At 26.4% G+C, this 15497-nt stretch overlaps 1 protein-coding gene across 2 annotated transcripts in view; it reads right to left on the bottom strand.

The window, feature by feature from the left end:
• Positions 1–467: 467 nt before the first annotated feature.
• LOC100208903 (sin3 histone deacetylase corepressor complex component SDS3) overlaps positions 468–15497 on the bottom strand; it is a 26857-nt gene continuing 11827 nt past the window's right edge. The window contains exons 3-13 of one of the 2 annotated variants that reach the window (XM_065807974.1): positions 15032–15221; positions 14055–14121; positions 13637–13692; positions 13375–13446; positions 11820–11839; positions 11658–11717; positions 11121–11430; positions 9530–9608; positions 1157–1210; positions 963–996; positions 468–633 (exon numbers count right to left, since the gene is read on the bottom strand). In XM_065807974.1, coding sequence (XP_065664046.1) covers positions 526–633; positions 963–996; positions 1157–1210; positions 9530–9608; positions 11121–11430; positions 11658–11717; positions 11820–11839; positions 13375–13446; positions 13637–13692; positions 14055–14121; positions 15032–15221 — 1050 coding nt within the window. In that variant the 3' untranslated portion in view covers positions 468–525. Of the gene's footprint in view, positions 634–962; positions 997–1156; positions 1211–9529; positions 9615–11120; positions 11431–11657; positions 11718–11819; positions 11840–13374; positions 13447–13636; positions 13693–14054; positions 14122–15031; positions 15222–15497 lie in introns of both variants that reach the window. The other variant, XM_065807973.1, reaches the window with a different exon arrangement.

The following is a 15497-nucleotide window of genomic DNA, read 5'->3' on the forward strand; positions in this document are numbered from 1 at the left end:
TTTTAACGTTGTAAAACTTATATAAGTAAAGTGTCCTGTTCGTAACATAAGCATTCCGGATCTTTTTCTTCTCCAACATATTTTCTTACCTTTATGATTGTGCCTAACACCACACAACTCGAAAGATCGTGCTTTATCTTCAAATATATGATGATCTCATTTCTTATGTCTTACAGGTAATCGGTCTCTGTTTAATATAACAGGCAGAGCGTTTCCTCCTGTTGTAAATTTTATAATTGTACGATCACAAACAACAAATCTTTCTTTTATGACATTTGAATTCTTTGAAGTAACTAAGGCATGAAGTTTTTGAACTGTGGTAAAAATACTTAAGCAGCTATAACTTTCTTGGCAGTCGCTAGACGTTTTTAAGAATTTGTAAAAGTCGCCACTACAAATATATTTTTGATCTTATTAGTAATTTCATGTCTACGCGCTATTTTATGGTTAAAATTAAAAAAGCAAAGTTTATCTATAAATTATTGGTTTATATATAAACAAAAATAATGTACATATTTAAAATCTTCACTTTTTAACAGCTGGCGCTCTACTCTCTATTGAATATTTTCCTCTTTGTAGATGGCCAACATATATCTTTAAACGTGTTCCTTCCGTTAGTTTTTTAATCCAGATCTATAACAATAAAATCGATTAAAAAGAGTAAAAAAAAATCTTCAGAGGATCGTTAAACGGTTTGTGTGATCAATACTGAAAATTATTACAACTTATTAGGGAAAAAAACAAGTTAAGCATAATTATATCATTTATATACTATAAAAGTATAATAAATTTTACATAACATATTTAACATAAATTAATTTTAAAAACTGTAAAGAGTTTAAAAATTCCTTAGATAACAATGAGATAATATACCTGTTATAATAAGGATATATATATATATAAAAAGAACTTAAGAATGGAGACAAAAAAAAATCTCATTTTATCGAAGAAATAAAGTGTACCTCTTTGTTGGCTGTTATAGAATGAATCTGAGCGCTAAAAATATAATCCATTTAATTTAAAAGAAAAGAAAAGGGAAAAACAAAAAAACATTTTTAAAACTGTTACTCACTAAATGAATTTAATGAGTGATAATTTTTTATATTTGAAACTTAAATATTTAAATCAATTATAAACAACAATAATAACAATGTACTTAAATCTTTCCCCGTCTCTGCTGTTTAAATATATCGCATCTCCGCTTTGATACCTAAAATATATTTTTGAATAATATCATTCATATATATATACGCACACACCTATATGTATGTGTGTGTGTGTGTGTTTATATATATATATATATATATATATATATATATATATATATATACAGCTGTGAGCATGAAAATGGCAGTACTAAAAAATTATTCGTTTTTTCATTATTACTCTTTTTCTGTTAATACAGAAGGACTAATTTTTTATGTGTGTATGTACTAGAATGAGATAAATAAATTGAGTAAATGAAAATTCATTACATTGTAGAATATCTTTATTTTTAATAAAAATATTGTAATTGACAAAATGCATTAAAATAGCAGTGGTTGTATTAATTTTAAAGTTAGTTAACAAAACTTAAAGAGATTTTAGTATTTTTCGTAGAAAAAGTAAGTACTACTTCAGTTATAACATATTCTTTATTTATTTGAGTATGCGTAATGGTAAAATTATTTTCTAAACCTTTCAAAGTGGGCCGAGGACATCATGGTACACCAGCAGAACGCAACATTATTTTGAAACACCATAGAGAGGGTTAATCTTACTCATATATACAAAATATTCTCGGATGTTCAGCAAAGATGATTTCAAATGCCATAAATTATATAGCAAAAGTCGAAAAACGAGGGGGGAAACGTAAGACTACCGCGCAAGAAGACCGAAGAATTATTAGATTTGTTAAAAGCAAACCATTTTCTTCGGCCAAGCAAGTCAAAGATGATCTTGAACTACAGTTGAGTGAAACAACAGTTCGTAGACGCTTAAGAGAAAAAAGTTTATATGCACGCAGTCCACGACAGGTCCAATTGTTGACAAAAAAACATACCACTAAACGTTTGCAGTTCGCAAACTAACATCTGAATTGGCCCATCAAAAAGTGGCGCAGCATATTATGGACTGATGAATCAAAAATAGTTCTGTATGGAGGTACAGGTTCAAGACAATATGTAAGACGTTCATCTAGTACAGAATTCCAGCAAAAATATACCATTAAGTCTGTAAAACATGGTGGAGCCAAAGTCATGGTATGGGGCTGTTTCTCATATAATGGTGTCGGACCTATTTATAAGATTAATGGTATCATGGACCAACATATATATGTCGATATCCTCAATAATGTCATGCTGCCTTATGCTAATGAAGATATGCCGTTAAAATGGGTCTTTCAACAAGACAACAACCCAAAACACACTAGTTGCAAGGCAAAAGAGTGGTTTCAGGTCAATGGGGTTGAGGTTATGGAGTGGCCTGCTCAGTCACCTGACCTAAACCCCATTGAAAACTTATAGGGAGACGTTAAAAAAGCAGTTTCTACTGCTCCAACTAATGCTCAGCAGTTATGGGAAGCTTCTCAACAAGGATGGTATGCAATACCTGCAGAAAAATGTCAATGCCTAGTTGACTCAATGCATCGGCGTTGTAAAGCCTTTATCCAAAACAAATGTTTTGCAACGAAATACTAAGGGTAAATATTGTTATATTATACTTATTTTTAACTTTATAATGTTAAAAAATTTGCAATTTTAATGTTTAATACCATAAAAAATAATTTTTTCTCTATTTTCAGATACCACTGCTATTTCAATGACTGCAAGCTTTCTTGACATTTTTTTTTTTTTCTGAAATAAAATGTAAAACTATTATTGATGTAATTTTTTTTGTTCTATTAGATTGAAGTGTCAAAATAAATGCAATAAATTTTTTTTAGTAATAAGTAAAAAAAAATTGCTTAATAGTTTTCAAAATATTCCAGGTACTGCTATTTTCATGCTCATAACTGTATATATATATATATATATATATATATATATATATATATGAAGACCTCAGTGGAAAAACCGGCGTTGTCACATTTAAAAAGTATTGAGAAAGTATTTGTTGATCATTAATAATTGTCTTTATTTAAAGCAAAGAAAAAAAAAATTTTGTATAAAAAATTACAAAATGTTTTGTTTTTGAATAGATTTTAAATAAAATAATTATAATATAAATTTTTTTAAATTGCTTAGTTTCATTTGCTTTAAATTTTTTTAATTACTTTTATTAATGATCAATAACTTTCTCAATACTTTTTAAATGTGACAACGCCGGTTTTTCCACTGAGGTCTTCATATATATATATATATATATATATATATATATATATATATATATATATATATATATATATATATATATATATATATATATATATATATATATATATATATATATATATATATATATATATATATATATATGTACATATGTATATATATATATATGTATATATATATGTATACATATATATATGTATATATATATGTATATGTATATATATATATATATATATATATATATATATATATATATATATATATATATATATATATATATATATATATATATATATATATATATATATATATATATATATATATATATATTTGAATCAGGCCATGCTAAAAAGGGATGTCACGAAATTGAAAATCAAAATAATAATGGCTTTGATGTTTCAAGAATAGGTTTCAACTATTTCAGAGAAAATTAGACATCAGACGCTTGGTTACCACAGTAACTGCAATCGATTGTAGAGCTGTTCATGCTAGAAGGAGTTGAGTCACTGACTTATCCCCTTTTAGCATAAAAATTCCTCTTATGCAGTCTGCCGACGTATCTACGCAACTTAATGCAAAAGATGATATGAGGCAGTTATTGTTTTTGTTTATTGTACTGTACTGTATAGCTTAACTTAAATAGGAATTAACTTTATGCTTTGTGAACTATTTATCGGACAGCACATTGAAAGCTTTCCAACTAAGGAGTGCTTTCCAATCTTGGAAAGTCTATTTTAAAGAAAACTATAATCTTTCCTTCGGAAGGCCGAAAGTTGACAAATGCTCGACTTGTGAAGAACTCAATTTAAAGTTAAGGAGTTCTTGACTCAATGAGGCAGCAAAAAGATGTGCTCAATCTGATCTTGATGTACATAAATGCAAAGGAAAAATGGTTTTATGATCAAATCCAAAAAGACGTCAATGACAAGGACAATAGTCAAAAATTGTTGTGTTTTGACTTTATGCAGAACATACAGATCCCAAAAATACCAGTGCAAGAAATCTTCTATCTTAGGCAACTTTCAGTTAAAGTTTTTTGTGTTCATAACAATGAAAGTAACAAAGCATGCATTTTTATTTACCACCAAACCACAACAGGCAAGGTTCCAGATGTAGTTTGTCCCCTTCCATTTAACTATTTAATGAAGGTAAAGCAGCAGTTTATCAAACTCCACTTATTCTCAGATAAATGTTGGGACCAAAAAAAAACCATTCATTATCTAGGCTACTCTTAGCCATGACTGATTTAAAGAAATTTGAAAAGATTGAACAATTCTACCCAATAAGAGGGCACTCCTTCCTACAGTGTGATAGGGATTTTAGCATAATAAAGCGAGAACTAAACTGACATGATAGGCTGTACACAGTAGACCAAGTATGTGACCTTATAAAAAATGATAAATTTGTGGTACAAAAAGATAAGTCCTCAGAAATTTTAGACTTCAAGACGTGGTTGAGAGACTCAAGACATGGTTTTAGACTTCAAGACGTGGTAAATTTTACAAAAAAAGGAGTGTTTCTGATAAAACCAAAGGTAAGCAAGTTAAAAAGGACATAAAGCAGTACTTTTAAATAAGCAGTTGGGTTATTGGACAAATTTTTATTGATTCTATAATAAATCATAGCTTTTCCTTTAAAGCAATGGTTTGCCCAAACTTATGTTTCTTAAGTAAAGAAGCTTACCCTGCAGGAAAGTACCAATAAAGATCAAAAAAATGGCAGACAGAAGATACTACAACTCTACATTCCAGTAGAGTTTGAAGACTTCTATGCTGAAATTTATATGTGGCCAATAACCAAAGTTATTGAAGTTGAAAATGGTGACTAAGTTTTCATTGCTCCTATTGCTTATCTCAGACTAAAGAGATAAATTTGAAGATAGTATACATTTCTATAATTATGTACATAAATATTGACTTGATCAATATTTATCACATCACATCTGTATATAAATCAGCATGAGCTGTATATGAATCAGCATGAGCTGATTCATATACAGAGGTGATTGACCAAAAATGACATTTTGTCATAACCAGAACCAAAAATATATACTTAGTATTCATAACCAGAACCAAAAATATATACTTAGTACTCATAACCCGAACCAAAACTACTTAGTATTCAGAACCAGAACCAAAAATACTTAGTATTCATAGCCCGAACCAAAAATACTTAGTATTCATAACCAGAACCAAAAATATATACTTAGTATTCATAACCCGAACCAAAAATACTTAGTATTCATAACCCGAACCGAAAATACTTAGTGTATTCATAACCCGAACCAAAAATGCTTAGTATTCATAACCAGAACCAAAACTACTTAGTATTCATAACCCGAACCGAAAATACACTTAAGCTAGAACAGGAACTGAAACCAAAAATCAATAAAAAATAAAGTTATCAATAATTTAAACAAAACATTAAATTAATAAAATTAACTAATAATGGAATCCAGTAACTGGAAGATTTTCTTGACAAAAATTTCTTGACAAAAGTTTTTGCAAATTTTCTAGATGGATTCTGTTTCTTTTGTTTGAAATAATATATCCAGCTGTAGAAAAGTCTTTTGACATCAGTGGATGCGAGAGGTTGTGTGAGGTAGTTTTATGCTACTTTATTCAATGGTAACTTAATTTTAGAATTTGCATTTTCTTCATAACTTTGTTCCATTACTATGGCAACATCACTTTTTAAGCCAAGTCTATCTTTTATATCAATTTAGATTTCTTGCTGTTTGTAGAGTTCAGTGTAGAAATCAGTAGAATGAGATGTGGAAGAACAGAGTTTTTTAATTCTTTGCATCAGTCTGTCTATGATTGGATCTGAAAATAGTTCTCTTTTGATCACGGGATAAAGGGAGTGGTTAAGGCATTCAGCTGACTCATAATACAGTTTGGTTCATTAAAAGCTGCTTTTATATTTGCTGCATTGTATCATGTAAACTTCAATTTTTAAAAAAATTTCCCATTTCTATACTGTTGTTTCAATCTTGCTGAAAATGTTTTTTGCTCTTCATCAAATTAAGAGCAAGAGATGCAGAAAAATTCCCTGATAGCCATGACGAAATGACAGCCAGACAGAGTGACACACTTTCAGCTTTTGATTGTATCAACTTTTACTTAAGAGCAACTTTTATTTTTTTATAAGTTTACTGGATCCAACTTATAAAAAAACACTGGATAGTAGTATTTTTCGCTAGCAATTTTGTAATTTGGAGCAACAAAAGCATCTAAAAAACCCAGTATCACTGACAATAGACCATGATTGGAGGTCAAGAACCATTATTTTAAATATTCGCCTTTTTTAGAATTAAATTTAATTTTGGAACTGCAGATTTTAACATATCAACTCTTTGGTTTTTTGATTGCATATTAAAGATTGGAACTGTCTCTTTCTTGTTTAAATTCAATTCAGCTTTTTTGTTGGCTTTTGGATTTCCTAAACTTTCTGGCATAAGTTTGATGTTAGGATGATGAATTTTCAGGTGCGACGTTAGTTCATATAATCCTAGATTTTTTGGATTTGTATGGTCGACAAAGAGATTGAAAATAATTACATTTTTATCTCAACTACAAAGAAATGTAACTAAGCCAACTGTGTTTTTGCCAAAATTAAACTTTAGGTTAGCTTACTCTCAATACAGTAATAAAAATTATTTTAATTTATAGGCTATATATATATTTTTTTTAAGTATTAGTACTTACATTTAAAAAATCCAGAGCTTTAAATAGATCAGTTAAAGCCATGAAAAATATTTGATTCTTTTTCTGATTGAACAAAAGAAATTAATAAATGAATTAGTAAAAGATTTGATTTTGCTCTGGTCTGTGTTTCTCTATTGAATTACTTTAATGCTTCAGCATTCAACTCTTATGCTTTGGTATTTATCTCTTATGCTTTCACATTTTTTTAAAATCAAAACAACTGTGATTTTTACCCTATCAAGCATCATAAAAATCAGGGGTGTGGAGCTGTAAAAAAAAAAGTGCCAACTCTGACTCCAGTCATTGAAATTTTTAGAGTACCACTCCGACTCCAACTCTGACTCTAAAGCAAAATTTTTGAAAAATTCTTTGAATTCTTTAAAATATATTACGCGATAATTAAATAATTTTTTTTGTGCCAAATTTATGAAAAGTTCTTTGAGGTTTAGTATGAATATAAGGTTAATTGAATATTTTGTTCATCCACGGGCAATACCAAGAAGTTTCACTATTGGAGTAGGAGTCACAATTTTGTTAAGCGACTCTGACTCTGCTAAAAATGTTGCAACTCCGCGACTCCAACTCCACAGCCCTGATAATAATAATAAAATAATAATAGCCATAAAAAATGAGAATAAATATAAAAAGTATCATTTCAATGGATAGATATAAAAAAGTATCAGTTCAATGGATGGATATAAAAAAAGGATTGTTTCACTAGTTTTGAATTTATTACTTTTTTGTAAACATTCATCTGATAAGAAATATCTTAAATCGTGGATTTAAGATTTTATATAAGAATCATCCCTTCATGAGCAATACAAGAAGTCTGGTAAATGTTTTTAAGATTTCTTTCATTTTTATTTATTCATCAATATAGATATTGGGTCAATCACAAATATTATGTGAAATAAAATATGCAATAGTCGTTGGAATTTTCATGTTTTAAATCATTTGTTTTAAAACAACCACAAACACATTCCATTGAGTTGCGCCCAGTTCTTAACTGTTAAAAATGATCTCTTTATTTGTAGTGCATACTTCTTCATACAATATAGATCTAGGATATGCAGGATTTCAAATTAGGAAGCAAAGAACTGTTCTTTTTGAAACTAAATTTTGCTCTTGGCAATAGTTTGAAAAGCTCCTCAAACATTTGAACCTCTTAAACCAGTATTTATCAAACAATTCGATCAAAAAAAAACATAACCACCATGCACAATACCAGGCCACATCCATTCAACATCAAAAAAACTGCATATATAATCACTAACTGCTTGAACATGTAGAAAATCCTGATATATCTTTATAATAACTTTATTTAATTACATATTATATTTATTTTGATATATATATTTATTATTTTGATATGTATTTATTTTGGTATATTTATTTATACTATATTTAATTTTACTGAGAATTTGTAAAATAATACTACTGATATATTTTTAAGATAACATTACTTCAAAATTTGGAAAATAACATGTAATCCTAAATTTTTGGGGATTAATTATACGATTTCATCTAAAAAATTTCTTTTTTTATTGTTTATTGATTAAAAGAAATGTGAAAAATTTAAAATCATAATTTGACAATTTTTATTTGATCATGTAAAAACTTTACCTGTTAAGCACTGTTTTTGTCAAGCAAAAACCATTGTGCTTTTTTTTCTTTTACATAAATTACATTTCTGCTAGGTATTATTATTATTATTATATGAGACTAAGTTAGGTATATATATATATATATATATATATATATATATATATATATACATATATATATATATATATATATATATATATATATATATATATATATATATATATATATATATATATATATATATATATATATATATAATATATATAAATTAGTAAAAACACTTATCTAATTTTTAGTTGTCTTCAACAACATGTTACTATGTTTACAAGAAAAATTTGAAATTATTACTCATTTAGATCAAGAAAATTTACTGATTAAAAAATCTGAATTAATTTCCTAATGCAGACTGATGAACCTACTGATGGAGAATCATGCTGTTGAAGACAACTAAAAATTAGATAAATGTTTTTACTAATTTATTATTGCTCTATTCTTTAAGAACATTGAGCACTCTATTTGAAGAATAGACTAACATAATTTATATATATATATATATATATATATATATATATATATATATATATATATATATATATATATATATATATATATATATATATATATATATATATATGTATATATATATATATATATATATAGTATATATATATATATATATATATATATATATATATATATATATATATATATATATATATATATGTATATATATATATATATATATATATATATATATATATATATATATATATATATATATATAAAAAACTCATTTTTTAATATATATTTATGAACAAAGTTAAAGTCACTTTTAGTAAAATAATCATCAGAATAATAAGTAATACAAGTATATATCAAAATTTTAATAACAGTAAATCAATTCACCATTCCTTGTTATAATATAGCATATCATCTTTGATTTTTGCATCAGCACCATCAGGAAATTGTGTAGGGTCACATTTCTCTACAACTTATGCAAAAATATATTCAGTTAATAACAAATATATAAGTAGATAAAAGATAAGTATCCATACAAAAAATTTTTTCTTTAAAAAAATATACTTTGTAAAGTTATTTCAGAAAAAATAATTTTTCAATATAGAAAAATTTTTTATGATTTATTTTACAAATAAACTTAATCAAGATATTGGGAAATAAAATTTTTTTTTGTTAACAATAAAACATTTCATTAAAATATAACAAAACTTAATAATTACTTAAAGGTTATTAAAATCTCATGTATGATACTTGTCTGAAAAACTCTGACAAAAGACAATTTATTTGTCATCAAGAATGGAATAGCAACCTAAAAGAATGGTTTCTTGTGTTCCACACAAAGAAGCATTCCTTTTGGTTGTAGATTTCCTTTATAAAAGCCTCATTCAAATTAAAGAATTGCATTTGCTAAGAAAAATGTAAACATGCCAATATCATTATGAAAAAAAGTTTTGTGAATTGACAATTCAAATTTGAACCCTTTCAATGCTTTTTGAATGCTCAACAATGGAGGCAATGATGGAGGCAATGATTAAGGGTGGTAAAAAATGACTTGGATCAGAACAAGGAAACTATAGATTACTAATGGAATTATGGACTTTAAGGTTTATGTCAACATTCTTGATCAACAAAAAACTATAAATAAAAAAAGCAAAACAACTCCGAACATGTCACAGAAAGCTTTTTTATTCAAAAGCAGGTCAAACTACTTGATTGGTTAATTGAAAATTAATTGACTTATGGACCTGTGATTTGGATCAAATAGTTGGCACATTATGTCTTAAAAAAAAGAAGATTTTTCTCACCAGAACTTGGACAGATCCAGATACAAAAAAAAAGTTAATTGAATCGATGCAGTAATCAAATGTATAAAACAAATATTGGAAGTTTATTAAGTTTGAATGTTTCATTATATTTTTTGCAAAGAATATAGTTAATTAAGATAATTTTTTTTTGTTACCTGAAATCATTTTTAAATTTGTCAAAAAATCATTAAAAATGTCAGAATAATCATAAAAAAAACATGTTTTATGCATAACAAATGAACTTCACTCATCTGTACTAAAAAAAATGTTTTTAAAATTTTTAAAAAAGTAAATAAACCTTTGCCATCTCTTTGCACCTAGATGACCATGGGTGATGACACCCTGGGTGCATTCATTAGTCTAATGATTGTACAAAACTTGAAAAGTTTTTTGCATAATCATAAGCTGTGACTAATTCTTATATCATCTTGATAACTTACTTTACAATAATAATACAATATATGTAAAAAATAATACAATATTACTTTACAATATTGCTTTAATTATTATATTGTCTTGATAACTAATTATTATATTGTTTTGATAACTTACTTTTCAATAATAATACAATATATATATAAAAATAAAATATACATTACAAAATTACTTTACAATTTTGTAAATTTATTAAAACAAAAGTAGTAATAATAAAAATACAATACAAAAAAATTCACCTGCAGTTTCTGTAATTACTGGAGGTTCAGGTTTATAGTTTTTATTGATTTTTTTTAGATCAGCTAATATTTGTTCCTCATCTAGAAGGAAACACAGCTGAGCAGTGACTACTTTTCTTTTCTTTTCAGCAACAGGCGGAGGATCATTTGGACGTCGCCGCAACTTTCTTGTAACTACAGGTTTAACTTCCATGGGGAGAATGGACCCAACACTATTGATGAGATCAATTGTAGACTTTTCAGACTCAATGAGTTTCTTTTTCTCTTGCAACTCATTTATTAAAAGTTCTTTAAGCTCGCTTTTTTTTCTCTGAAATTTCATAATTTATAACATTGATCAATTCTACACAATGTTCTGCAGAATAATTCTACATAACGTTTTGTAGAGATATTCTAGGGTCACTGGCAAAACATAAAACATACTTTTACTGTGTTTTACAGCATTTACAGCACAACATATAACAAACTATTAATAAATTTAGTGGAAACAATAAGCAATAAAGTCAAACTTCCAAAAAATACTATTTAAAATTAAACCTCAAAATCTTGCTTTGACTGACGTTTTTCTCGTTCAAACTCTTTTAATAATTCTTTCTCCTTGTAAAAAATTATTATTTATAAACACTTGCAGTTAAATAATTGTTAATTTATATCAAACAAATGAATAAAAAGTATTGTATTATATATAATATTTTTTACCTCATAAGCTTTGAAGGCATCTAAAAGTTTTTAAAAATATATACGTAAATAAAGAATAACAACCTAAAATTTCTTTAAAATTAAGTCTCAGTCTCAAAAGAAGCAAAATTATATAAACATTTTTATAAATATTTTTACTATATACATCTTTTATTAATTACATCTTTAAAAAAAAACAAAAACCTAATAAAAGTAAAACATTGGTATAAAACCGTATTTTTGAAAATTTAATATATTATTTTACTCCTTTAGAGACCCAAGGTTGACATACTACTGTAGTAAATATTTTTAACAACACTAGAGACCCATTATTTCAAGAAATGGGCAAAATAAGCTCAGTATTTACTTTTTACAGTTTTGAGCGTCAACCTTAAATATAAAAAACAAAACAAAAACAAAGTAAAAGAATGAAAACATATAATATTTTCAACATTTTTTTTGTCTTATAAACCCAAGCCCTCAGTCAATATACTGATACCACCACTATTTATGCTACTTATTATGCTAGTGAGAACCAGCATAGTGTAAGTCAAAAAAAAAAAAAATTGAGTTAAGCCAATATTTATAGTTTTATTACAAATCATCATTATGTTAAATTTGAGACTGGTGTAAGGTGTAAGTTTATGTAAAGAAACTGGCAACTGTTTTTTTTTTGTATGGTTTTTTCTACACTAAATCTAATAAAACCTTAATTATTTCAAGTTGAGGAAATGTTGACTTACACCATTATAATTCTAACCGGCTCAATTGTCAACCTTGTTTTAATGGGACAACATTTTTTGTAGGACTTATGTATGCATGTGTGTATCTATCTATATATATATATATATATATATACATATATATATATATATATATATATATATATATATATATATATATATATATATATATATATATATATATATATATATGCATAAATGCCTGTTTAGGTAACATGTTTGAAATCACACTGACATAGCCTGCTGCCAGGAGCTTCAGTACATACATCAACTATCTTTTGGCCTGCTGCTGCAAAGAAGTGGCTATAAAATTTATACATCTATTTTTTGGATCACAAGTATTACGAAGAAATGGTTGTATTTAAAGTTCGTTTATTTGTATACACTTTTGAATTTGATTGAAGTAGTAATGCACTTTTATTTACTTCATTTCTATTCCTTTTTAATTTTGGCACATAAAAATAAGTATTTTCATCCAATATTTGTATTACCTGGATTAGCATCACTTTTATACAAGTAATATTTAAAGCATGTGAGTCATAGTGAATTTAACTATTGCAATAAATTTGTTGTTTTTTTCGCAAAAACTTTTGCAATTTGGTAAATTTGAGTTAATTTGCTCCTTGATACATACATACATACATACATACATACATACATACATACATACATACATACATACATACATACATACATACATACAACATACATACAATATACGTACATATATATATTCACAAATATGCACACACACAAGCATACTAATTCAAATATTTGATATTTATCTCTAGACTTATTTATCAATGTAACAATGAATTTAACTAAAAATGTACAAGCTACTCTAATCCAGTCTTCTTTTTGCTTTTTCAGTTCTTCTAACATTTCAAGATATTCGGGAAGAGTTCCTAAAAAAAAAACTTTAAAATTAGTTAATAGATTTCGTTAAAAACTAATTATTTAAAAAAGATAAAACACAGAATGTATCCTTATCCACTGCAGTCCAGAAATTTTAATTAGCTTTGAGATGGATTTGAATATTGTCGTAACTATCAAAAAATAAAATACAACTTAAAGTGATTATTAAAAACAACTTACGCTTTTCTAACTGCTGTAGCTTATCCTTAAGCTCTTTAATTTTTTCTTGGTACATTCTAAACAAAAATAATAAAGTAAAATGAATATGGATAAATATGTTAATGAATAAAAACAAAAAATATTTCAAGACCAATGTTGGAATTTCAAGATCAATGTTGGAATTCTTTGTTGCAATTTAATGTAAAATGCACTTTTACAATTTTCATTAAAAAAAAAAAAACAAATTTTGAAAAAATCTAATAATCTGACTTTTATTTTTTTTTAAATTGTATAATAAATGCTATACATAAAATGCTTCTGTCTGAAAAAGGTAAAAAATTGCAAAGAAAAAAAAAACAACTAGATAGTATATAGTAGACAGTACATAGTAAACTAAATAGAATTATAAAACCAAAAATTAAAATAACATAAAAACTACTTTTCTTTCACTTCACACATTTCTTCTTCAAGTGTTGCCATATCTGTTTCACTAGCATCTTCAGTGTCTAGCAAGATAAATAAAGTTTAATAAACAAATAAAAACACTTTTAGTTTTATTACTAACTTGGTTTTCATTAGAAAATCTGAGTCCTGGATTTCCAAAATCAGTTTTTTTTTTCAAAACTCCCAAATAATTAACTGAGCAAAATTAGCTTCATAGTTAAAAAGGTTCAATATATTTACATGTTACAAGATAACTATGGCATAACTGTGGAACAGTTAATGGTGGGTTAGCAGATGTGGAACAGCCAAAGTGGAGTGGCGAATATGGAACAGCCAATAGTTAATAACTAGGGTTGATTTTGATCAAGACAAGCTTGATAAAATAAAATCTAGACTAGAATGATTTAATGTTAATGAATAATTATTTAATGATTATTGAAGATGGGTGGGTGAAGGATTTTCACTTAATTACAATTTGCAGAAGAAAGCTTGTTATCTTCTACTAATTATGATAACTGTTTGAGGAAAATTATAATAATTGTTTGAGGACCTTTTTGAGTCCAGACTAACCTCAAACAAAAAAGATATTGTGTGTATTAGCTGTATATACTAAGACATATTGCTAATACCTTAATGGAGCTATTCCATTTTTTTGGAACTACAAAATTTATATATATATATATATATATATATATATATATATACATATATATATATATATATATATATACATATATATATATATATATATATATATATATATATATATATATATATATATATATATATATATATATATATATATATATATATATATATATATATATACACACACACACACACACACACACACACACACACACAGACACACACACATACACAGACACACACACATAAACACACACACATATATATATATATATATATATTGAACTTTAAACTTTAAACTAAAATTTCATTTAACAAACAAACCCTCATCAGAGTTTTGCAAGAAATCATTGTCTATATTTTCATCAGTATCCCCAAACATGGTGTCCCAAGGATCATCAGATTCTTTTTTAGAATCATCCCACCATAATTCATCTTCAGTAGATATTTCATCTTCATCTTCACTTGCGGCTTGCTTTGATCTACGTGATTTTAATTGTTCTTTTTCTTCAATCTAATTGAAACAATAACATTAAAAAGCAAAACAATAAATACAAAATTATGTAAATATGAGGCGCACGATGTAAAAAGGCACCAAAAAAGAAGTGACCTAGTTAAAATTCAGGAACAACTTTATTTTTGTTTTTGGATCATTATATCACCTCATAACGTTACAAACCTTTTTTTAAAAAACAATTTTTAAAAGCATAATTTGTTTATGCCACACATCAGCCAAACAAGGCTGATGCATGGAGAAAAAGTTAAGTGTGGTACTACCAGGGATGCGGTA

This window comes from Hydra vulgaris, chromosome 10, assembly GCF_038396675.1.
Source record: "Hydra vulgaris chromosome 10, alternate assembly HydraT2T_AEP".
NCBI lineage: Eukaryota > Metazoa > Cnidaria > Hydrozoa > Anthoathecata > Hydridae > Hydra > Hydra vulgaris.